This window comes from Haliotis rubra, unplaced genomic scaffold, assembly GCF_003918875.1.
Source record: "Haliotis rubra isolate DU_JTF1 unplaced genomic scaffold, ASM391887v1 Scf138, whole genome shotgun sequence".
Taxonomy (NCBI): domain Eukaryota; kingdom Metazoa; phylum Mollusca; class Gastropoda; order Lepetellida; family Haliotidae; genus Haliotis; species Haliotis rubra.
In genome coordinates, this window is record NW_025765314.1 from 431,629 (window position 1) to 457,965 (window position 26,337).

A 26,337-nucleotide genomic window follows, 5' to 3' on the forward strand; every position below is an offset into this window, starting at 1 on the left:
ATCATAAATAATCACCCTTCATTAGTTTTCAATGAAAAATGTACATCTCTGAACACAGTACTGCCATTAGTCATCAAGTTCATGACGTCATAGCATTGTTAGGGCATTGTACAAAATCTACTGTCAAAGCGATATCTCCTAGGAGATATCATCTGATCTCACACAAGCAATATCTCCTGTGGAACACAGTTTTGGATGATAAAGTGGACAATTGCACTGAACAGAAAATCTATCACAACTACATATCAACAATATGTACTGACTTTAAGTTCACAGAGGAATAAACCTTAATGGCGTAGGCTCCGATTGTATAAACGCCGGCGCTTTTTCTTTCAGTTTTCTTCACATTTCTTTCAGTTCAATCATACCAAATACATTTTTTAAAGATCACTAGATTAGAAATGTACATCAAAAACATGAAAATGGCCAACACAACGAAAGCTGACGTTGTTAATATAGCAGTAATCATTGATCAGCTGGGATCACTATGTAGAGGTGATTATGACTGTGGCAAATAGATACTGTGGTAAATTCACAGAATGCTCCCGACTGTAACACTCAGTCTTGTCACAGATCGAATCGACAGTTTGACATGCATGTCTTCATTTTATTCACTACGATGGGTTTTGGAATGGACATTTGTGAAATACCATACAGTGGAACTCTCTCACAGTTTATGTCTTAACACTAAGTTGCAGTTTAAAGAGTCTAAATGATAATACACAGCGCTTCTGCGTGTATTCATGCTGGGGAATCCCCAGGACCACCAGACGTGTACGGAATAACGCATAAACGTCAACATGTGATGTCACGGTCATGTGACCAGCCTCTCGTCCAATGAAAAAGCCATCTATCGTGTAAGCTTCATTTGGCTTAAAAATATATTATATATTATTCAAAACTCCTAAAGGATGGCGCGAATCATGACGTTGATAAAAGTTTGAAGTTTGCTGACGAGTTGTTGCAGCGATCGCATAATTGTATCAGCTCGTATCCACTTTGAAAGGGTTGTTTTTTGGAGAGTCAGTTGTAAATGTGTCTGGATTCTCAGTCCTAGTTTCTATTCCTACCCTGGATAGTCCTTCCTCATTATCCTAGCAACAAAAGACATTGCCATAGCAACAACAGACGTTACCCTAGCAATAACAGACATTACCCTAGCAACAACAGACATTACCAGGAGAAGATGTAATAAAGATTTATTAGACAATATCAAGATGTACAAATGTGATGTTTACATAGTGCGCGTGGTGATCACGTGAAAGATGTGCGCGCATGCAGATCATGTGCACGGTTCATACACAAATCTACATCCTACACCCCGACATCTACATCAACGTGGGCGTCTGTGACAACTCCTTGTCCGGCAGTAAGAGTTTACATCATTGCTTATCAGATACTCCTGGCTTTAGTAGCTGGGCTTATACCGGACAAACGGATGTACATATACGTCGGGTGAGCATATACCCGGGTAGTGAACGTGGGATTGCTTTTAATCAAGTATACGCCAGTTATTGCAGTCATATATACATGTATACGTAAGACAGAATATATTGGAGCCATATTTATATAAAGAATCGTAAAACAACATATTCATTAGTGAGGCTTTTAGAGGGCTAGCATATACACGTATGCGACAGATTGGCGTATAAAATTACGAAGGACTATACCCGAGCGACACAAAACATATATACGCCAGTCTGAAACGTGTAGATAATATAGATGGGCTAATAATGGAACTTAAACGGCATACGTACGTCAGATGGGCTTACAATTTGTATCAATGTGCTATTCTTGATCAATGTATATACATGTACAGACGGCGTATTTCAGACTAGCGTATACATGGCTATGCACTTACACTGGTCTTACATATACATGTATACAGATGATTGTTTTTGTAGGCCATGGAGACCAAATGTGACCGGAGAAAAATGCAAGATGAACCCATACTTGTCCAACAAAAGCATCTAGACATAATGTGTATATAAGTCAACCTGTATATTCATTTAACATGTAATTCTACATATCGTATTTCGTCTAATAAGCGCCCGGGTGCTATTCTTCTAAACGGACTTCCAGACCCAGCGCTTATTGGAGACCCGGCGCTTATTGCGGTTACGATTACACAATATCCATCAACCCGTGCCATGTGGAGGACAGGAAGTTATGACTAAAGGCACCATTCCTTAACTAATCTATTTTTGGATCAAGGGAGAATACATTTATAAAAAAACGTACCCTGCGCTTATTAGAGGAAATAGGGTACAGTCTAAGACGGTCTTACATCCAGATGCCTCGTGAAGACGTAGTTAACAGATCTGATGCAGGAATGTACATAGCACATGGAGACATCCTTTTCTTACTATAGTAACATCTTTTGTTTAACTTTCGACTGAAAATTTGTCCGTCAACTTTGGGAAATGCCTTCAGTGGAATATGGATGCAAGGTCTGCAGAATAATGGCTGTCATGGAAACGGAGGTCTGTATTTCATTGAACCATATTTACACGGAACGTAACTTGTTAAAACTGTGAGTCAAATAAAACCGGCCTCCTACTGTCAGCTCAGGATATCACTAACAGAACCAAAGAACTGGAACATCTATTTCCTAGCAAAACATCACAACTAACAACTCGAAGATCTGCTACATCAGCCGGTTACTTCGGCCCGAGGGGTGTGCTCCATTGGACAACTGACGTAAACACCCGAGGTCGACCTTCGTTCATTTCCGTAACCGACCATCGGCTTGTTCCGGAATGAAAGATCGGGGTGGGTTATACGAGTACAGATGATGAAATGGCATCTACTGTATCAACAATCGAGTCGTCCAGACTGACCCATGGTATTAAGCTTTCCACGCGGGGAGAGAAACAAGCTTGGGCGACGGTAGATAAACAGAAAACAATAAGCTACGTAAACAGTACGTCTGAAAATGTCTCTGTTATATGTACAGATCATTGCATAAACATAGTCATGCTCGCATTTCACGGATTTCAGAGAAATATATCTTGGTGAAAATATCGAATTGGCAATTAAAAAATGGTAACAGGTGAAAGAATGAAGCCATCATATAATAAAACCTTTTTACTACAACTGTTTGAGTACACAACCATATGTATAACAACGTGTCTATGACGTTAAAGGAACTGACGCTGTCTAAAGTTCTATAAACAGATGAAACTGGTACGTAATACAACTGGATACTTACTAATGCTTTATGGAAGGTGAAGGAACTATTCATTGACCAAGGCGCTTGTAGCATCTCACCTATATCAGGGCGTCAGCTAAATATAGGCACGCTGTTTAACGCTCTTGCTGAAACCGACAGACATTATCCTAATCTAGGCTACCCCCGACCAGCGGATCCTTGCGTGGCAAAAGGACAACACTCTGCAGAGGTCTGTGGCGTTGTGGGCACCGGGCCAACCGTTAAGAACACCCAAACATGCTAATGTTGGGTCCTAGCTGCTGCTTCAGGAGTACATGTACCAATATTTGAATCAAACACAAGCTGGAGGGATATCGTATTCGTTATGCTGCAATTCAAGATGACATGATAAAACATTATGGATTGAATAAATAACTGTTAATAGTAAAGATTCATAATATTAAAAAAATGCATTTTATGGCGTCGAATGTTGGAGAGATCGCCGGACAAATATTTTGACATAAACGTGATTAAAAAAACACTTAAGGTACAACAAAATAGTTCGTAGTTCGTCAGATATGATTTGTTTAGTAACTTTATTTATTTGTTTATTTTATTTGTTTATCCCCCAAACCCCATATTTCCTTTCATGGTCAGATTTCATTATATCTCAGGTCTGGAGTTTTGGTTAGAGATATTGAAAATAAGTTATTGGATATTAAGTAAAGTGACGGGTCCATTGCAAGTATTTGTGTACAGAGAACAGGACCCGATTTTGGGGCTGGACGAACCATCATTTTGCCATAGAAAAAAACAAACACTTCCAATTCTGACGAACAAGAACTGCATTGTTATCACCTCATGTGTTAGAAATGTTGGCATTTGTTTGGCTGCGATGAATGCATGAATTACGTGCAGGATTATTTACACCAGTACTATTTACACAAATCATGGGAAAGAATGAATGACTGTTAAAATGAAGAACTTAATAGAATGAGATCATTAACAGGGAGCACAAAATGAGTGATGGTATTCCGTGGGCATTCAAGCAACAGGAAATGACGTCACGCAGGAGGTTCCAGCAGATACAGCATAATGCGCAAGTCAAGCATCGTGGAATGATCAAGGTATGTGATATACAAGGGTCAGATTGAGTAGTATGAATTGCTTCATGTCGGGAAAAGTCTAGTTCGGACAGGAAATACCGGGTAGGGACAAAATGGAAGCTCTATACTCATCCTAACACAGTGTGAGTGTGTACCTTCATTAACGGGTAAGGAACGGTAGTTGATTATACTACCAGTGACACGGGGGTTATTGTTAGTTCACAGAAATACATAAGTCTAAGGTCAAACGGGGAATAAAACACTACATTTCTAATAACTACGAATTATTCTCAAGCAGGTAGGCTACTTTGTTCAGGATACTCCCCATGGAGCTGAAATGGAATTTTGAAGCACATTAATCTGGTTATAATATGTGCTTTAAGGACGCCTGTGTTATCCTCCCTTAAATGAATTGTTTTCCTGTCAGTATTCTTGTTGGTGGTGGTGTGAACGTATTTTTCGTCAAGTAGCCACCGACTGTGGACATCGATACCGTCCTTGAAGGCTTGTCCTTTAACCATGATGTACACAGTGATGCTTGGTCATAAAAGAAAGGTACTGCTTGATACTGTTGAAACATCAAACACCACACTCTAGTATCATTACATCGTTTACAGTGCACCTGGTTTCAGCAGCGGTTGTCTCCCTTTTCTGATAAACGACCAACGGCTTGTGTCAGTCCTACCGAGGCTTGAACACAGACAGGTCATACTGGAACTACATCTTACACTACGACGTGACATTGGCATTTACATACATGAATAACAGTTTGGTAAGCAATCACTAGCTGGCATTGACCCCTGAGAAACGCTTGCGTTAATGTTTATATTCTTGTCTCATATCTGCCGTAGTCGCCACTGGCGGTGCTGTCGGCGTCTCCTTCTCGCTCCCTCGTGGGCGCTTCCTGGTCAAGGCCGTACACTGGACCTTCGAGAGGGTCCGGATACTGCTCTGGCATGGCGCGTTCAGCTCCCTCTCTCAAACTGTGCAGCGACTCAGTTTCTGGGAAGAAAACAGTAGCCCCACGTGGACTTGTAGACCTGCTGTCTATCCATTTAGGACTGAGCATGCTCATGGCCTGCATCCCCAGATCCCGAGATGGAGCTTCTCGACGTGTATGTACAGGGCTCAGGCCCATCAGATCGGTTTCGCTCCCCTGCCTGGACCGAGAAGGGCTTCTTGTTCCTGCGTCATATCGAACTGGACTCAAATTTCTGACATACGGCTCCTCTGAGTCAAACCGAGATGGGCTGGGACCTCGGAAGAACCTCGGGTCTGCCTCATGTCGGAGGGGGCTAACACTTCTCATCGCTCTGTGGCGGTCATGGTGGCGGTGGCGATGACCACTGATAAATGCTGCATGGTCAGAGATGCTTGGCCTCCGGTACATATCCGAGTGATCTGAGATACTGGGTCTGCGAATTGGGAAATCTGAGTGATCGGAGATACTTGGCCTCCTCAGAAGATCTGAATGGTCAGTTATGCTAGCTCTTCTTAGCTGGAGTTCTGACCCATGGCCGTGTTCGGAGATGCTGGGTCTGCGGTGAAGGGGTCCAAGTCCAGGAAGTGGGCTCAGCTGCATCATGCGACTGTCATCCCCGAGCTGTGCGGTTGCGGCGGCGGGCGAGATCTGCATCAATGGATCTGGTTCCGTTGGGCCAGGGAGACGGGCTCGACGGCGGAATGATCCCAGACGGTGTTTCTGCTCCCAAATCTTTTGACGCATTTTTTCTTCACGTCTCTTCTTTTCCAGTTCCTAGGAAGACAGAAAGGATAATGGGCGTTACGTATGTTACAGATATTCAAATGTCTTTGATGGGCATTTTAGAAGTTAGGTGGTGAAGAATAATGACAATTATTATGGATATACAACTTCTTTTATTCTGTGGAGGCGATGTTTCGACATAGGTTCACTTGCTTGACAACGACATTAGAATCTCTGTCGAAACGTCGCCTCCACAGAATAAAAGAAGTTGTATATCCATAATAATTGTCTTTATTCTTCAGATATTCAAATGTTTCAAAAACTCAAATTTAAAAAGCCTAATATTCAATATTTGAAAATTAATCAACAAAGCCAGGGATTTCCGATTTTTGATAGGATCCTGGTTGAAACTATTGAACAGCATTAAAACGACACCCTAATATTCAAAACAGCAATCTCGAACAAGAACATAGAAAAATGGTGTGTTGAATGTATAACCAATGTCGCGTTATCACTGTATCCATGGTAACCGTAAGTATGTACTGGGAGAGACCCACGCCCCAATAATACTATATTCATGAAGTAAGAGGAACGAATCATATGGTTCTTAACCTTTTTCGAGCAGTGCACCTTCTTGGAGATATAGAATATAATAAAAATGAAAGAAGCATATTTACAATCCCGCATAAAACGTTTACAAAGACGTATACCCCCAAACCTGGACGATTTAATGTCGATACCCCAAATAATGGCGCCATTTCAAGCTGATATCTCCATAGCTAAGAGAGTGATCTCCCTTACCTCCGTCCTCTGTTTCTCCACTATGGATGTGACCTGGTAGAGGAGGTCATCCAGCTTGGTCTCCGTGGAGTCTTTACCCATGGAGGCCAGCGACAGGGCGCGGTCCAGCGGAAAAAAGTCGAAGTTCTCCTTCCCCAGCTGCAGAAGAGGAAGCAGTGTTGCATATTATCATGTAGTGAGAGACAGGGCAGTCACTTTTGAAGTTATTGAAGAAACGTCCATTTTCTTTGGAAAATGTGGGGACCTGTCTGACTGGAAATCACCGTCGGGAAAATGAGTGTAGAGAATGGACATGTACGTGAACTGTTATCAGAACCAACGTTCATGCGACCAGTATTGTAATGTTCAGGGTGTCAATATTTCATGGTTGCTCAATTCTGGTTGGTCAGATCACAATTAACATCCTCAATGGTCTTATCACTGGACGATGCACGGTTCCAGATTACTGCGGTTATATCGACATATATCCTCCCCATATTTCAAACACAGTATACTCGTTTACCAAAGTCCAACCCTGGCACTTACCAGCTTATAGACGTACATCTCCATGGCGGTGTAGTCGTTCACCTTGGTGCCGTTCAGGTGGATGAAGAAGAAGATGTAGGCCCACATGTTGTGTTCAGCACGAACATGGTGCTCAAATCCCTGGATGTTCACAGAACAAAAACTGATATATAAGAAAGTTCATTTACTGTGTTCAAGAACATCACGGTCAAGAACTGACTTCGGCCATGTAGAGTGTTTCCATGGAATCATGCCGAGTGTCTCATTAATGTTACTTGATAAAACATTCACTATCAGGTTCCCTTTTCTCGAAACAAGTAATATTATGTTGGGCCCCTATTTTCAAACCTACTTATGACCGTTGATAACAATCGATCGGCATTTTCTTAAACTGAAAACGAATTCTGGTTCAAAAAGGAATTCACTATTCATTAAGTATTATTTAGGGGACAGAAGCTTTAATATTAGCGGCTGATGATTATAGACGTAACTATTTAGTACTTAATCTCAAGGAAAAGTGCTCATCTCATTTTCAGATAATCGATTGGGGTAGTTATTTCCCTTACTCTTATTCCGCATGTTTTTGTGGAAATGTTTATTCGTTTATTAATTCAGAGAACAAGTTAAATGTGTTTTAGAGATTCAATGTCACTCGTTATGTTACCAATAGGTAGACTGAGATAGCTGGGATACAGTGTGAAGTGCCACTGCGGCCATTACCTTCCCGTGATGCTCGAAGTCGTAGCTGTTCCGGCTGCAGATGAAGCAGGTATCGCGCATGTCAGACTCGGCAGTCCACTGTGGACACACAATACATAACACACTTGTGAAGTGGACAGTCAATACAATGTACAAGATGAACACAAAAGTATATGGCAATACGCAATACATGGCCAATTCAAGGTCGAACGTTTCAGTAAGCATTGACAATCAAACTAGGTCTCAAGCCAGCAGGTCTTGTCACACCTCAACCTATAGCTACCACAATGGCTAACATTGGAGCTATTCCGTTGCTTATCTATTCAGAGGACAATATGACAGTTCTTCTTAAACGGATATATTTCATTAGGTATAACTACAATAGCACATAGAAGATGGCACAACTAGTACCCTCTTGCTCATCACACTTTCAGGGGTCCTTGAAATTGTATAAAATTCAGGCTTGTTCTTTTACAGAGTTAAACAAATAAATAACATCATTCTTGTGGAGAGGTTTGTAATAAGCTCATGCAGATAAACTTTTCCATGATTATATCATCGGCCATTGGTCTTAATATATTGCTGTGTTTATCGTGGCTTTGAATACTATATCAGTTATTACTGATGTCAGCTTGTAAGTTTTTAAACTGATGCTGGTCTTAGCTGTGTACCACTTTGGTGAAACACAAGAGCACAGGCACTTTGCTGACCCAGAAACACAGTCGCTGTGAACTGGGATTCGATCCCATGATCACAGGAGGCCATTCGGCCGTGCCTCAGATGACCTTGACTGCCCACAAACGTTGCACATAATAAAAGATCGGCACATATGTTGACAACGAAACTCCTTTTTCTGGATACCTTGAGATCTCTGAGCTCTGAGAAGGTGTCGACGATGATACCGAAGATGATGTTGAGACCGATGGTAGTGATGAAGATGAAGAAGGAGACATGGTAGACGACCACCAAGCCGAACTTCTGGAATGTCTGCTCGTTATCATGTGGTACGAGCACCTGGGAGACAACAGACATCAGAACATTACTGAACCAAACATTTAACACAAAATACAACTGTGGTAGGAAACACTCTTTAATCATTCCTATGTGACTTTAGTATACATGATATTTTGAAGCAGAAATTATGTGCTATCCAAACTGTTCTCCCATCAATGCTTCACTGTTCTCCACATACATCTCCGTGAACAATGTTTTAAACAATATTATCAGCTTCTTTAAGTGTTATTTAAAACCGAAACGTTGCATCTATTGCTATAAAGAAGTTGTCCAAGTTGTGGGTCCTGGCGCAGCCAAGGGAGGCTACTCTGTACAGCGCGTGTTTTAAGGTCTGTGGCCGTGGACATGTCTGAACTCATCCATGCCGGTACTTACCTCGAAGAGATCTCCTATCAAGCCGTACCGGATGACGGTGATGGTACACTGCCACAAGGTGTCACAGTACAGGTTACTTTCCGGGTTGAACATACTCCTCATCAGCGCGAAACCAATGATAGCATAGAGGTAAAACACTACCAGACCCAGAATGGCCACCCACACCAGGGACTTGGCTGAAACACACAGTTATTGGAAATAGTTACAACACAGCCTGGATAAGGATTTACCACCCCCGTTCATCCAGGGCATTATAGCGAATTATACCCTGGACCCATTCTATACAAGATCCTCGTCTTGAAACGTATGAATACCGCTAGAAACGGCTGCATAAGCAGATGGGTGGGAGGATTCAGGTTAAGTTAAGGGAGATGTATATGATGGCGAATTAAAATTTTATTAAAAATTATTTTCCGACCTCCTACGTATATACGGTTTGTGTGGAAAATAGCCGTTAACCGCGTGAAATGTAAATGGCGGTTAATCATATCAATACCACATTTCACCCTCAGCAGAAGCTACTTCAATCGGTTCCCTAATTTCAGATGAAACTCAGCTATTTATACAAAATGTCCATATATATTTTTGTAAAAGCTAACTACATGCAGTACAGATTGAATGACTGCAAAGACACTACAGAGTGATGATACAGTTACTGTAGAGTAACTGGGATCTTATGGTAAAGAGTAACACAAATCATGCTTCAGAGAAGGAAACTGGTTGTCCCTGAGCCGCCTTCAACACACCTGGATGAGTAACGGCCTTGATGACTCCGCTCAGCAGCTGGTTGTTGTTGACGATGTTCAGGAGATGGAAGGCGAAGCAGTAGCCGTTTGAGAACGTTCCTCCTATCGACAACGCCAAGAATGCCTGTAGAAACACAACGCAGTGGTTTAGAAGGACAATCTTATAGAAGCAGGGTGAGAGTAATACTGACTCAGTTAAATCATAGAGGTTTATAATCGAATCTCATTGTAAGTTCCCGGTGTTTAAACGTCCAACTGATCGGTAAATATCCGGTGATTAAGCCACACATGAGCGCGGTAGCAGATCATTGTTTGCTATTGGAAGTCTGCAGGTTGATTTGGTCTGCAACTCACCAGGTAGTAGAACGTGGTGAAACTGAAGAATCGGGCGTCCAACTTGGACTCGTGCTGCTTCTTCTTCCCATCCTCCTCTTCGTCGTCCCTCTTCTTCCTCAACGCGCTCCTACAACATGGCAGTGATTGTAACACCTACTGCTTGTCTGCATACGAAATAATAATCGGTAGTAATGATGATTCGATATTGTGTGAGCCATAGTGACATCTATTGTTAACATTCCGCTTTTTTATGGGAAATATATCCTTAGAAATATATTGATGATATTATAATTTTTAAGAAATTCCATTGTGCATTGCCTATGTGGACATTCCAGTGTCACAAAGGCTCCATTCCACAAAGCGATTTTAGCACTAAGGCAGTCGTAACTCACATACTTTAAGCACCAACAATGAGGAGTAGATTCCAGGGCCTTCTATATAGCACACCTAGCTATCCTCCTATTATTTTTCAGATATTTGCCTTTGTTTCGCTAAAATCGTTTTGTCGACCCTGGTACTTCTGAATATACGTGTAAAATATGTTTCCATTTACATGTGACAGACTGTAAGAAATTGAAATTTTCGCTCTGGTACTTCATTTCGCAAGAAGATATCCCCACCAGGACTGTTTCAAATGTGTTATACGGCTGTCGGATGAAGTAATAATGAAGTTAAGACTATAGTGTAGATTCTTACTGTTGTCAAGGTAAAAGTTCTAGCTTGAAAACGGTGTAAGAATCTACAAGTCGCTCTGTGCAATAAACAAGAAGCTGTTATCCATAATGTCTTATGCTTCCTTATTGACTCCCCAACTTCTAGAATGCTGATCAAACAATTAGTCGGATGAAGATTGCAAGGACAAAGCCAATAAGAGACTCATGGCTACAAAGATTGTAAATATATGTTCAAGGATGGACGGTGTTATGGTCTTAGCGCTAAGATGTATTTGCGAGACAGGTCCCAGGTTACACAAACATCCAAGAAACAGTTTGAAGAGTAACTTGCTTGAGATTGATGAACATGGTCTTAGGGTTTGGCAGTCGCGGATGGTTGCACACGAAGTAGCTGATGAGCACGAGGAGGCAGAGGACGTTGTGGGTGAAGCCCATACTCTTTAGAACCACGTCGTAGGTATCTGCCCCTAGATTTATGATGGCGGGGACTGGGCTGAAACAGACATTGCAGGGTCGCAGACATCACATGACACAAAACTGGATATATACACAACCATTTTGTGTACCTACCTTCTCAGTGTAGGAGAACTGCAAGAGGACATATAATCAGGGCAATGCTCTTACTCGTTCCTTCAAAAGTTCCCGGAGGAGTGCTGGTCCCAGCTAATACCAATTTTATATTGCTAGCCAAATGAAATACTTCAAGCCGGCCAGTCCTTATATCCATCTATTCATATATAGAGATTGTGACGCTTTTTACATAGGATGTTAAACAATAAAGATGGTAGTCCTATTCTGCAGTGAATGAAGATGTGTATGTTCTTACAGAACAGAACTATTCTTACTCGACAAGTAGCGGTGGCATCCCCGTGGTGTTGCCCGAGAAGATGTTGGGTGTCTCCATCGACCCCTTGGCTTTCCATGTCGCCAGCATCAACATGTTGATGCCAAAACTCAGCAGCGTCACAGCATGATTCCAGATGAGCCTGGATTGGGGAAATACAGAGGGTTACTACAGGCACACAAACAGGGGGAAATAAACAGCTGTTATCCTGGCACACAATCCAGTGGAAATGGAGAAGGTTCTACACACCTTAGTGATATTCTCACGAGTGAGTGTGTCATTTTGAAACAGTATTTGCTGATGTTAGTTTGTATGGTTTAGGTAGTATAACACACACACACACACACGCACACTCACGCACACACACGTACTCACAGACACACAGCAACGACAAGCAACACCAAACCCACGACATTTCAGTTAAACTGCAATGTATCTGGACTTTCGCCTCGAAAGCATACATATGATGTACGTCTACATGCTGATTGTTTAAACTTGATTCTTTCCCTTTATCAATACTTCCTGTACAAACTCTAAGTAGATGTCTATCAGGTTTAACTGACCATCCCTTGGTGATGCAGAGCGCCAGGAAGTTGCTCAGGATCCGCTGCTGGTAGGCAATGTCCTTCATAATGTCCTTGCTCCACGCCATCAGGTCCCTAATTTTGTTGCTAGGCGACGATCTGTCCACACTCCATTTGAGCTTCTCCTTGATTTCTTCCCTTAGTACCCTCTGTTGGAGTAATGAAAAACAAAGATTGGATTAAATCTGAAATGAATATATAAATATGAGGTGAAGTGAAAGTTAGCGTCATCAAGATAATTGCATTTATATCACTAAGTGCTTGTGTGCATGCATGTGTCTGTGTGTGTCTGCTTGTACTAGTTTTATAGTGTTATCCGTCTGAGATACCATGACGCAGTCGAAAGGACCGACTGAGCCATGTTAGAGCCCTTCATTGCTGCGCGCTAGGCAAGGTAACAAAGTGACGTCATTCTTGTCCCTTCGTCTGGGGCTTTCCAGATTCAAACCCTCCACTTTCCGAGCAGATTCTCCATCTATTTGACAGCAGTGATAGTGGGATACCCTTCTAGAGTTGCAAACATATAATGGGGCAAACATATAATATGCACATTGAAATATCACATACAGAGAAAACGGAAATGAGGAAGATTGAATGGTGGGTTAAAACGTTCGCAAATCATATACACAAAATCAGGGCTTGATTCCCAATTCGGGTAGCTATGTAAATGAGAAGCGACAGTGTGGGGGCATGATGATGGACTGGTGAGATATGTAAGAAATAGCATCCTGTCACATCATGCATGATTCGGTATTTTCCTCAAGGTGTCATCATGTCCTCCCTCACCTTGTTCTTGACCCGGAAGTTAACCTTCTGCAGCTCATCGTCCTTCACGACCTCTATTGACATGCAGTTCTTCTTGTAGAAGGTGAAGGCCTTTTGCTGGAGGGGTGTCATTCGCACTGGAACAGTGATACACTTACTTCTGACATGCTGTCACCTTGGAAACGTGCCATTTGTACATATTGATCAAATTTCTAATCGAATACACTGACAGAAATTAATTACGATCCCTATACCAATAGAAGAATGTATTTGACAAAACACACACACCTTCAGGTGCTAAAATGTCGCTTCGGTCCACATGAAGAGAGTATGTCTAATATGTCTGTACAACAAGCGTTCCGACATTTTTAACATGAGTATATATGACAGCTTCAGTGGCTATAAGCAATTACAGTATTGTCGGCGACGTGTTTGCTACATGCATGTCAGAAACTGAAGCATCACGCGCACGTTAACGGGAATGGGAGACAGTTCGTCATCATAGGTTCCTGCGACATAAATTGATTATATTGAACAAATAACTGACTTTCTGTAAGAATGTGTGTTATTTTACGCCGCAACCAATAAAATACAGGGGACTGCTTACAGACGACTCTAGACCAGGTCAATTAGTCTTCGATAGTGTGAACAAAGACCCATGCAGTCGACTAACACTAACTCAGTCATTTCATATCTGAACACTAACTGTCCCTGAATTCCCAAAGAAAAGAAGATCATCGCATTGATTTTGCTTTCTATTCAGTATGTCACACTTAAATCTGTCACATACAATAAATATAAAATAGCTCGTATTATATTAACGTTCGTAAAAACATTCGTAAAAAATAAGATAAATAAATTATTTTTTTTAAAATACCAGCGTCTTGTGCATGCATTAGTGCGTGGATATGTGCGCTATATAAATATCCACTAATATCTACTGTTGATGCTATATTAATGTTGTAACGTACGCATGTCAAGGATCTTGGGATCAAGGTCGACCATACGGGCCAGGATGAGATAAAGGCTGAATCCGACGTCCATGTAGTCATCTGCGTACTCCATCTTCTTCTTGTTCTGTGAAATAACAACGTCAGCAGTGAGTACATATTCAACGCCGTTGTGAACAGCCGCATCGTGTTCGGACTCCTCTACTAGAGTGAGTGAGTGAATAGGTTGTGTTTAACCCTGCTCGGAATAGGATGTTAGACATATCATGGAAGTCAGCTTCATGTAGAGCCTGAAACGATGCAGGTCTTAAACATGTATCACACTGATGAAACCAACGAGAATGGTGCTGACTAACCCAAGATCATAATCGGTGAGAATCTGGTATTCGAACCCCCGACTAGCGGATCCTGACATAACTATTGGCCGCCTTAGAGCACAAAGGCATCAACCAGCCAATTATTTCGTGTAAGCCCGTGTTGCAAAACTTTATATTTAGATAGTATTGAGGGCTTGCCCGACCTTTTATCAACAATCATGTGTAAGCCTGGGCTTTTTTTCATAATGGTAGCTACGCCCCTGTCAACCTTCATATTTTACGGCCACAATAGCCATAGTAATGAATGTCAACTGAGCAGCATATACCTACCTTTTCCCTGGAAACTATATCACTTGACACTAACATGCCAATCATATGGTACGGAGATAAACAATTCAAATTAGCCAATACCATTCTTTAAAAAATATGTATTGTTACCTATTCACAGTTTTGAAACACGGATATTTACCAGCATTTTCATAAAACTACATCGTTAGAATATTTCACTGTAAAGTTCATCTTCCTTTGATACAGAGATACATACAATAACACCGAAAATACACAAAATAGGTCATTCTCCTCTCTAAGAGACAATCATATTAAGTTTTGAGAACTCGTACAGTAACCATTAAATATACAACTGAATGACGAGTAACTTCAGGGAATCGTACTGTATCTATTTCATTTCAGTTTTACGTTCAGGAATAGACAGATGATCAGATATTTCCATATTGTATATTATTAACATATTTATTAACATTTGTAGTCCATCATGGGTAAAGTATATCTACAAGACAACGACATTGACGTCACCACTGGCACAAAGTGGAGAAGAATAGAACACAGTGTTAAAATGCTGTTATCATTCTGGATAGCAACAAAACCTTGTAACACAGCGACTTGCCCAACACTGTTTGGTCTAATATATACTGTATATATTACACAAAATAAGTTAAACAACACCCAATCTTTCATGTAGTGAATACGTCAAGGCTGGTGGGTGTGGCAACACTCTAGTCCAAGAACCCGCGGCCGGGGGCGAATTTTGTACCGAGAGAGGCCAAAAGGTTTGAACACGTATTCTGATGTAGAATTGCCTGACGAATCCAAATATTTCAGTCTTACAAACCAAAGCGTTGCTTCAACCAACTAGGGGTCGTTGAAGCGATAACTCAGCATTCTGTGGGTGGGTGGGGGTGGATTCGTGCGGCAATTTTCCACAAGACTACATTTTCAAACCTTTTGGCCTCTCTCGATACAAAACTCATCCCCGGGCTCTTGGACGACACAGCCTTCCGACTGGGTTTTTTCTTTAGCTTGTTTTGAGCAGTAAATAATATCATGCACTCCTAAGCACTTCGCCCCGTCACCCCCCTAAATGGCCAACACACTTGTCTCCGTTGTATCGTTGTGCGGTGCCAGCATTTTATTTCGCCTCAGGTTGTCTTGAGGCGATAACGTGCAAATCAAGTATAAGGATTATCTCCCTTGAGAAGAATCTTTGCTATTGGGACACATTGTTACCAAACAGACTTGGTCAAGTCTTAACACACGCATTCCAACGCATGATGGTTTTGTCATATATATGATGTCCACAGTTCAACATAAATGAGCATGTTAGTGTATGGTGATTATATGATACAGGTGATATGAGACAGGAAGTATAGTATGACCAGAAATTATTGAGAATTTTAGGAATATGTTTAATTGGATTTCTAGTATAAACAACCTTGACCAGCTATCAAGTGCTTGGTTTCATTCAAGAGAGACAACTCCGTTAATCCTTTTCATTAGTTTGTGAAGAGTTATCCCCTTTGTTTACTTGCTAGCAGACGACATTTTCAGTGATCCTCAGTATGGATGATTCAGGGAAGAGGAAGTTGATTTTAGAGTATTATAACAAGGACATCAGATCAGCTAAAGTGATTTCAAGTAGAACAGGCATCCCTTTGTCCACTGTTTATCGTGTTTTGAAAAATATTGCAAATGGATATGGCATTGAGCACCAGGGAGGCGCAGGTAGGCCCAGAAAATTGTCTGTCGGTGAGAGGAGGCGGCTTGGTATGCTTGTTTCTAAAAACAAACGAAGGAGTTTAGAAAACTTAAGGCTGGATATGTTTGATAGAGGAACTGTGGCTGCCTGTAAGGGGACAATAAGAACTGAGCTGCATGCAATGGTTTGGCAGAAAAGTCGAGGAAGAAAGTAAGAAAAATCTGACAAATATTGCTGAAATGAAAGAAGAGGTGGTCCGATATTGGGACAGCATGGACCACGACTTTCTAACTTCTTTGATCAGTAGGATTCCCCGCCGCATTGAAGCCTGCATTGCTGCCCATGGTGACTTGACAAAATACTAACTGTTCACCTGTCTTTGAATCTGCAGTTATGTTCTGCTTATATTCACATTTAATACGTGAGTAATGAGTGAAAAAAATAAAAAAAATAAAATCTTTAAATTCTCAATAATTTCTGGTTGTACTGTATATACACGTGAGTCAATGAATGTAGATGTGGATTTGAAAGCATAGTGAGGCGTGATCACAGATAGTTAGTAAAGCGATGAAGTTACAAAGTTCATTTGAAAATGCGCATGGCCACTGTTTAATTGGTTTAGGATTTGTTTTCTTCCAAAACGAGCAACTGTAGTTGGAATAGTATAGTTGCTTTGGTAATCACTAAAAGCAATGGTGGTTGGAGAGGAAAACATTACAGAGTTACTCCCCTTTACATATGTATTTATATATTTTGAAAATGTTTACCGTTTCTAAAAGAGAAGGTTGTTTCATAATATAATTATAAATGTCTTGTTGGTAAATCCGTAAACCAATTAGTTGAAACAACTGAAGTTACAGAGTGTGGTTTAACTGTTTACAGAACAGTAACCCCGAGCCGTATGAGCCAAACAGGTAACGCGAGAGATCTGTTACACCAATAACATCCCTTCAGTGGATGGTATTATGAAGACCGCCATATCAAGACTTAATGCAGGATATAGGCAATAGAAAAACTTACTGAAGTTTATAAACGAACTACAGCTGTAAATTCAGTTTAATACTCCCCTGTTTAGGTGTCAGTGGCATGTATATCGTGTTGCTTCACTGAGAATCAGATAAAGTGATGGCAGATCTGGCCTCGTTCTATAAAGTGACCTTAACGCTAAGAGTGTCTTAACTTTAATACTTTTGCAGACGTACCGTAAGCGATAAAGTTACCTTCTTGAACAAGACCATTAGGGTGAAGTTACATCAACGTGAGATCGATTGTCAAGGTTGTTGAACATATGGAGAGGATTGACCCGACAGAGGTGAGGTTGCTTGACATTCTAAAAATATTTGACTCGACAGAGGGTGAGGCTGTTTGGCATATTGAGAAGATTGGACCCCTAGAAAATGAGGTTGTTTGACATGATGAGAAGATTGGTCCCCAAGAGGATGAGGCTGCTTGACATACTAAAAAGATTGGACTCGACAGAGGGTGAGGCTGTTTGGCATATTGAGAGGATTGGACCCCTAGAAGTTGAGGTTGTTTGACATGATGAGAAGATTGGACCCCAAGGGGATGAGGTTGCTTGAAATACTAAAACGATTGGACTCGACAGAGGGTGAGGCTGTTTGGCATATTGAGAAGATTGGACCCCCAGAAGATGAGGTTGTTTGACAGGCTGAAAAGAATGGACTCCTAGAGGATGAGGCTGTTTGGCATAATGAGAAGATTGGACCCCTAGAGGATGAGGTTGTCAGAGGGTGCGTCTTTGGCATATTGAGAAAATTGGACCCACAGTGACAGAGGATGAGGATGTTTGGCACATTGAAACGTTTTGGCAAGACAGAGGGTGAGTTTTATCAGATTCAAGGCTGATAATTACAGACTGGTGTAACAGCTATGTTGACTGTTAATGAAACGCACAATTAAATGACCAATACACTGTGCATTAGTGGGTGAAGCGCTGGGTGATAACTGGTGATTTTAACGCCTTATACCATGGTAACCATTGTAATTTGTTAAAACATTTAAACATTCGGGGTAAAGCTGTAAAGACTGAGTGACGTATTTCCACACTGCAGTGTAAAGTGAGTAAATGGTTTACAGCACAACATGCAAATGCTACTGTAATAAACCCTATTATTGTATAAGTTTGACCCTATATAAGGAATCTGCGTTAGGAATTACAAAGGTCATAAACGGCCACCAGTGTGGTGATGTGTGAAACGACAACTGACGTCATGTTTTACGTATCTGTGTCAGTGTGTGTGTCTCTCTCTATCTCCCTCTCTCCGTGTGTCTTTTTCTACTAATGCCCAATGACATGTAATGTTGGTTTTTTTGCACGGATAGACCAGTCAGACACAGTACACTGACTCCAAACCAACAGTCCTTGTTTTATATAATTAATGGAGAGCGCAAGGCAGGGTAAAAATCATTATTTCACGTGTTTCAGTGTAACGTGGCCGGAAATGGAACCCCATGTTCTCCCGACAGACGCTCTATCCACGACACCGGGACGAGGTTTAACACTCTGGTGACTACCACAAACCACCATACACGGCTGACAGACCAAGGGTCGTGAACCTCGGATCTGCAAAGGGACGTAACTCTATATTGAATTGCGCCATCTTAAACAAGAGGACGATCAATCCAATTATAAGGTTTGTGACCAACCATTACTTAGATTAAGTATCTAGTCTATCTATACACCACAACTACACACATTATCTCAACTAATCGGTTGTACAATCCCGAGAATACAACAGAACACACCACACAGGACGTACCCCATGACAGCTACCCATAGACAGAGACATGTGGAAATCAACCACACAACACAGACCCAGCCATCTACCCATATATCAGAAACAATGGAATCTACTGCAGAACCCGGAACAGCTACCCATATATCAGACATAATGGAATCTACTGCAGAACATGAGAACGGGCGGTCTAAAGTTTAGAACAAAGGATTTTAAGGGAGATTTGTGTTAGTATGTTTGTCGACATGTTACTTACTGCTGCATCCTGTAAACACAAACGGAAGACATTACACGTCTAGATTACGTGAGCATTGAGACCACCACAAACACACAGAGAAACACAGGTAGAGTCGAAAGTTGTTAACATGAAGTTCTACAAATATTTCAGTTGACGTTAAAACAATTTCCCCATCAGAGATACTGCCGTACTTTACGTAAGATAACATCCAATATATAAACACAGTCACAGACTAAAACTAAATATGTCTGTATGATGCGCAAACTAATATTGCGCTTCTAATAAACAGCCATGTTACACGATGCTTCGTTTACATAACAGTTTGCTTTGAGCTAGTAATAGACTAAATTAATGTATACTATTGTAAATAAAATGATAGTTATGCTAAAAGAAAACCATGAGACTGTTGGACCATGGTTATATTGAGTGTTCCTGTCGGAGCCGATGATCCATGCTAGGATTATGATGGGCTAATGAGATGCTTGTTTAACGAGTAGATGGGTTCGATGAGTTAGTTCGAGTTACGGTAATGTAGTTATAGAAGATGAAATCCAGGGTAGAGTGAAGTGCAGGGAAAGGTGAGTACTTACTTTGTCCTTTAAAAGAACAATAGAACAAACAGTATCATAATAGTATCAATACTGTAACACAATGTCTGTTTACACTAGATATATTTAAAACAGATTTCCAGTGTTGTGTGTCTATAGTTCCAGCTTCAACAGAACATTGATGATATGAAGCAAATTACAACAGGTATCGGCTTCCTTATACTAGGAGGCACTAAACGTCTACTTACAAAGAAATAATATCATGCAACTTCTCGACAAGCATTAGGCCATGCATCTTTATAAATTTATTCATCTTTTAGCTTTAACATAAGCATGCTGCTTTGACATTAAGAGTTTTGATAAATAAATAAACAGCTTTCGAAACTTCTAATATAAGCACATGCGTTTAATGAAATAAGCACAATACGTACCATGACACCTGACAGGAAGCTGCTCCCAGCAATGGCAAATGATTTTGCTGTTGCTAGGTAACTCTGAGACCCAGTCTGCGGTGCGCCCATTATCGGCATATTTTTCAGTTCCTCAATGGCTTTCTTGTCTGTCACGTGATTCTCGTAGCATTCTGTCATTAAGGCCAAAACTGCTTTCTTGTCCAAAGTATCTTTTACTTCCTACAAAGACAAACGTGTTTTCATATAGTGAACATTGGGGTTAAGTACCTCACATGCGCATTAAAGGGAGATTACTCTCCGTGGTCTGCCTATTTCCGGTTTGCATCTGGAAGTTGTAATTAGTGATTTTTGCCAAAAAGGCATTGTCTTTTGTGCTTTTTATCAACCACGAGTGGTAAAATGTAAAATTAAGTTGGTATTTTGAAAAGAAAGAAGTAGAGGTGAGCCAATTGTTCTAAATTTCGAGCGTGAAACAGGGCAATAAGTGGCACATTTTGATGTTGCGCAGTCTGGAATGGATCCTCTTGCCATCCGTGCTTCCAAACTAATCATCGCCATGAAGCTGCGGCGCAATATAGCCTGACCGTGGCATCGTCAAGAGCAGCACTGAAACTTGAATCACCCACCTTCGCGACTTGTGATGCGCCGGGACCATTTTCCTCCACCAGGGACATGACCAGGTTAGCTATACTACTCCGAAGTTCCAGGATCTGCAAGCAGCAACACACATGGTCAACACATGCAGTCAATAGACATGGTCAACACTGTTGGTCAACACACATGGTCAAGACATGTGGTCAACAAATGCGTTTTTCATTTATAACGTTAAGAATTCTATTGATGTGACATTCAATGTTCAAATTTAGCAATTTAATTCCATTTCTTCTGGAAGTAATATAAAGTGTTGAAAGAATTTAAGAGTTTTCAACTATTGTCAGACCTTCTCAATGGAGCAGTTCTCAAAGTCGGCGGCTCTCAAGATGAAGTTGATGTAGTCGATGATCTTGTTGTCATAGATGACGATGCGGTTGTCTTGGTTACCCTTGAAGGAGAATAAATACATGACACCTTCCTATAGATAGCTCTTTCATTTTCCGACGTTTACGGTATAATTCTTGCTCTTCACCTGATGAGCATGATGGTCCAACATCTAAGTGACCATCAAAGACTACTTCTGTACATTGGAATCCCCTTATTCTTGCTTTTGTCTTAGTATGAACAATATCAAGATTTGTATGGAAGGTTTGTTAATTTAAAAAATCACGAAATTCAAACTAGATTTTGATATACTGAGCAACTATAGACGCCGTAGCGGTGCCATGACCTGCAGTGAACGTGGTCGCCCGCGATCCTGACCATCCCAATCATGAGTCGTCTCTTACCATCAGTATAGACTAGTGTGAATATATTTTGGTGATATACTTGGGATCTAAAGCAAACATATCTATACTGGACAAAAATAGTTAGGAATATATGAAAATTTTGAAATTATGAATAATGATCCATTCATTCATTGACACACTGATAAAATATCAATCTGTAAAATACCAATATCCCTCACTTAGTCTGTCCGGTATTTATTAACATGATCGGTCCGAATAGTATCGAGATCCGTATTTGATGTAACTTACGGCTGTGAACTCGTTCATCGACTCAAACAGCTGAATAACGAGGTCAATGCTCTTGCCGTTGATGTTGGAGTACACGACATTGAGGAAGCGGGTCACCTCTGCGATGATGTCAAACGATTTAACGTTGTCTGGTTGTTCACGGAGATAGTCCTGTCAGTAAAAACGAAATGGATTTGAAATTCTAAACGACCTACACAAAAGATATGATTGTGAAGGACCAGTATCGTGTTTTGTCTATTAGATGCCTGGATGTTGTTAAATGCCAAACAGAAATGAACAGAAGAGAAGATATAAATATATCATTATGAATATTTGAAATTAAACCATTATTTCACCCCTTTGTCTGTTTTGGGCAAATAGCGATACATGCCATCACCTGGGAAGACAGGAGCCCAGTCAACGAGCCCTACCTGCAAGAGCTTGTTCTGTCCGTCACACATCCGGGCCATCACCTTCAGAACCAGCTCGATGTAGCCGTCGTTCCGGTACTCGGCGGATGCGTTGGTCTCCGGCGCTTCCTCTTCCTTCGCTTCCGGTTCCGGTTCCTCCAAGAGACAAAACAGGCAAAATATTAGGACTATAACTACTTATGCTAGTATACTACTGGAAGGACGGGGAGTTATGGATGTCGACTTCTGTATAATGAACAACACAATGTTTCACAGTGGACCTACTCCTTGATCAGGTGAATGAATTTTAGGATATGGGTAGCATGTCAACATTGTAACAAGAAAACTGTGATACGATGCATCGACACGTCGGAAACGAAGTAACAAAGAAAAAAGAAAGAAAAAGAATAAATAAAAAACATTTAATCATGGTTTGTAATCAACACAGGTATGTGTAAATTAATATGAACAAAACTGTTCAATACCTAGACCTTGTTTGGGTTTGCTGGCTGTGCTTGTGGCTGTGACTATGGTTGTGTTTGTGTTTGTGGGTTGAGTGGACACACAGGACGGCACTCTTACCTCTACCTTAACAGTAAGTTCCATGTCGGGTTCCTGCACCGTGTCGATGAGAGCTTCGTTTTCCTTCACAAGCGGGTTGGCGAAGTTCACTTCCTTCTTGATGCCGTTGGCCTGCGCCGCATCCTTCTTCGACTTCTTCGGCTCCTTCTTTTTCTCTTCCTTCGGTTTTTTAGGCTTCTTCTTTTTTTGTTTCTTCGTTGAGGCTGTTGCCTTCTTTTTCGTCTGTAAGCATAATGTTGCCAGATCTTGGAGTATTTGGCGTGATTCCGAAAAGTTCCGAATTTAGAACCAGCGATCCCTAACGGGGATGTATAGTTAACGTATATATTTTCTCTAATATTGCATAATGCTATCTATTTACGTCAGTGTTACTTGATTCCAATGCACTTTCAGAACGGGGCAAAGGTCACACTAGTAGAGCAAGTGACTAGTGGATCACGACAGGCGGAAAAGGGACCCAACTTTAAGAATTGCAGCTCTTCGGACGACTGGGCCAAACCTGACCAAAGTTTGTGTCAGAAACAGTGCCGACAATGGTATTTCTGTAAATGTGCCATGAGATTAGTGTTCTGAAACCATCACAGGTTAATTTCTCAGGCATCTGGTGAGAATTTGAGAAAAGTGCTGCAATGCCGTTGTGTATTTCCAGTTCATTTAGTTGAGTGTAGTGCTAGTTCTTAAAAGTAACTGTACAAACCTACCTAGTCAGGTCTTCCTTGAATGATAATAATGAGGAGGGGGGAACAGGGTGCAATGAGGAACTGAGGGGGAGGACAGGGGCAATGAGGAACTGGGTTCAGGGTGTGGGGGAAGAGAGGGCAATGAAGATCAGGGAACAGGGGCAATGAGGAACTGAGGTGGGGGCAGGGGTTTAAGAGGGGCAATGATGATGGGGAACAGGGAGCAATGAGGAACTGAGGTGGGGGGCAAGGGGAAGAGGGGCAATGAGGATGGGGAACAGGTGGCAATGAGGAACTGAGGTGGGGGCGGGGAAGAGGGGCAATGAGGATGGGGAACAGGGGCAATGAGGAACTGAGGGGAGGACAGGGGCAATGAGGAACTGGGGTGGGGGTGGGGAAGGGAGGGCAATGAGGATGGGGAACAGGGGGCAATGAGGAACTGAGGTGGGATGGGGAAGAGAGGGCAATGGGGATGGGGAACAGAGGGCAATGAGGAACTGGGTGGGGGTCGGGGAACGGGGCAATGGGGAACTGGGGTGTTGGAACTAGGGACACTGATGATCAGGAGGCAACTGAGATCGGGGAACAGGGGCAGTGGGAAAAGGGACAATGATGATCAAAAGGAGAATGAAGAACCGGTGCTAGCCGGGGAACTTGTATTCCAGGACTTTTAACGGGACAAGCAATCTAAAAATAGAACGGAGAATATTTTACCCATCCACTGAGCCTCTGCTGTCGTAGGGCGTCCTCATAACTTTGTATTTGCTGCAACAGATAGAAAAAACAACGTATTCAGAGCATCCTGAAAATATCATTCGGATGGAATCCATCATGCAAAGGATGAAGAATTAAAACCAAAAAAGGAAATGAATTATGAACATACAATTTCCTTTCATCCTCTCTTAAATCTTCTTAACGTTGCATATTTAATTACGTCAGTTTACACATTTCCGACAACCCTGAAAACAAAGACTGATGTATGTGACTCTAGTGATGTATGTGGAGTTTGGAACCGTACATATCACGAGGGAATTATTAATACCAAGCGGGAACAAGGAACTTCTTTCATCTGCAGAGGGTCAAAGCTCCCCAGAACGCTGAACCATGCTTAGAATTAAATTCACTGCCAAGGGAAATCCATTTATGTAATTGTGAAGTTTGATGAACACAAAGTCAAGAAGTAATGGTCACCTGGGGAATAGTGATTTATAGTAGAGTATTGGTCTGCACTGGTGCTTTGTTGACGTATACCCGGGGCTCCAGCTTCAATTAAGCCAAGTGAAACATTTCACCCATGGCTATTTATCAATTTGGAATTAAAATGTTCCATGTTTGTGTTTTCTACTGTCAATGGTCGTCTGGATGGATACACAGCTTCTTTCAGTGATGGGCGGTGGGGTAGCCGAGTGGTTAAAGCGTTCGCTCGTCACGTCAAAGACCCGGATTCGATACCCCACATGGGTGCAATATGTGAAGCCCATTTCTGGTGTCCCCCGCCGTGATATTGCTGGAATATTGCTAAAAGCGGCGAGAAAACCCAACTCACACTCTTTCACTGATGGACGATATTCGTACGTGTCCTTGTTTTATATGTACGTTGTTCCTGTACGTTAGCTCAGAGAATTTAACGTACAGAGCAAACGTCCTAACGTAACATACATACCAGTATATCGTCGATATCTGACGTGTCTACATTCATATGGACCCTTTCAAAACAGTTTCTTTCTTTAAAGTTTTATAAGATAGATATGATCTAAATGTGGATCCATGGACAAGTAGAGTGAGATAAACACAAACGTGAATGGAACTTGAATGTGCCCCTAAACATGTTCTTATTAAATTTAGGTACAGACAGACCGTTCAGTGTGAGTGAGTGAGTGAGTGAGTGAGTTTAGTTCTAAGCAATTAGCAATATTCCCGCATATCACGGCGAGGGACATCAGAAATGGGCTTCACACAATATACCCAAGTGGGGAATCGAACCCGGGACTTCGGCATGACGAGCGGACGCTTTAGCCACCAGGCTACCGTTCAACACCATGTAACCACGCACTTGTTTTCATCATGCATGTGTGCAAGCATTGATTGTCTAAGTATATGCTATATAACTGTCTCATTACGGTTTAATATTATAACTCTCAGCATACTAAGTTGGTGAGGATAATGTCTCAGACAACACGGATCGATGAGCATAACATCAGACAAAGTACATTCAACATAATTCTACCAGCAGTTTTACTAAATTCAATGGTAAAACATATAATATGTTCTAACTGGTTTTAATCTGAAACCACCCACACATAACCCCATAACATACCTTGAGAGCCATGAGGCTGATGACGAATGTGTGAGTGGACTTCTTGGCAACTGCCTCTGGTGTGTCCTTCAACTTGGCCTCCTGCTGCGCCTCCAGTGACCGCCTGCAACGTGGTGACACACGTGTGAGTGAGGGGATAAAACGATTGACTTTGAATATTTTTTGTGGTTGTTGTTTAACGCTGCACTCAACAACATTACACCTATATGATGGCAGTCT

The 26,337-nt window shown here is 41.5% G+C and overlaps 1 protein-coding gene across 1 annotated transcript in view; it reads right to left on the reverse strand.

Annotated features, from left to right (window-relative positions):
- Nucleotides 1–3,882: 3,882 nt before the first annotated feature.
- Nucleotides 3,883–26,337, reverse strand: part of LOC124268403 (inositol 1,4,5-trisphosphate receptor type 3-like) — a 162,395-nt gene continuing 139,940 nt past the window's right edge. Inside the window, 23 exon segments of the mRNA XM_046703374.1 lie at nucleotides 3,883–6,013; nucleotides 6,764–6,901; nucleotides 7,289–7,408; nucleotides 7,988–8,065; nucleotides 8,828–8,980; nucleotides 9,356–9,531; nucleotides 10,102–10,225; nucleotides 10,456–10,564; nucleotides 11,443–11,604; nucleotides 11,957–12,097; nucleotides 12,519–12,688; nucleotides 13,326–13,441; nucleotides 14,276–14,381; nucleotides 19,577–19,585; nucleotides 20,149–20,154; nucleotides 20,538–20,738; nucleotides 21,146–21,229; nucleotides 21,460–21,561; nucleotides 22,151–22,300; nucleotides 22,561–22,695; nucleotides 23,122–23,343; nucleotides 24,516–24,566; nucleotides 26,119–26,221. Of these exon segments, the coding sequence (XP_046559330.1) occupies nucleotides 5,081–6,013; nucleotides 6,764–6,901; nucleotides 7,289–7,408; nucleotides 7,988–8,065; nucleotides 8,828–8,980; nucleotides 9,356–9,531; nucleotides 10,102–10,225; nucleotides 10,456–10,564; nucleotides 11,443–11,604; nucleotides 11,957–12,097; nucleotides 12,519–12,688; nucleotides 13,326–13,441; nucleotides 14,276–14,381; nucleotides 19,577–19,585; nucleotides 20,149–20,154; nucleotides 20,538–20,738; nucleotides 21,146–21,229; nucleotides 21,460–21,561; nucleotides 22,151–22,300; nucleotides 22,561–22,695; nucleotides 23,122–23,343; nucleotides 24,516–24,566; nucleotides 26,119–26,221 (3,589 nt within the window). The 3' untranslated portion in view covers nucleotides 3,883–5,080.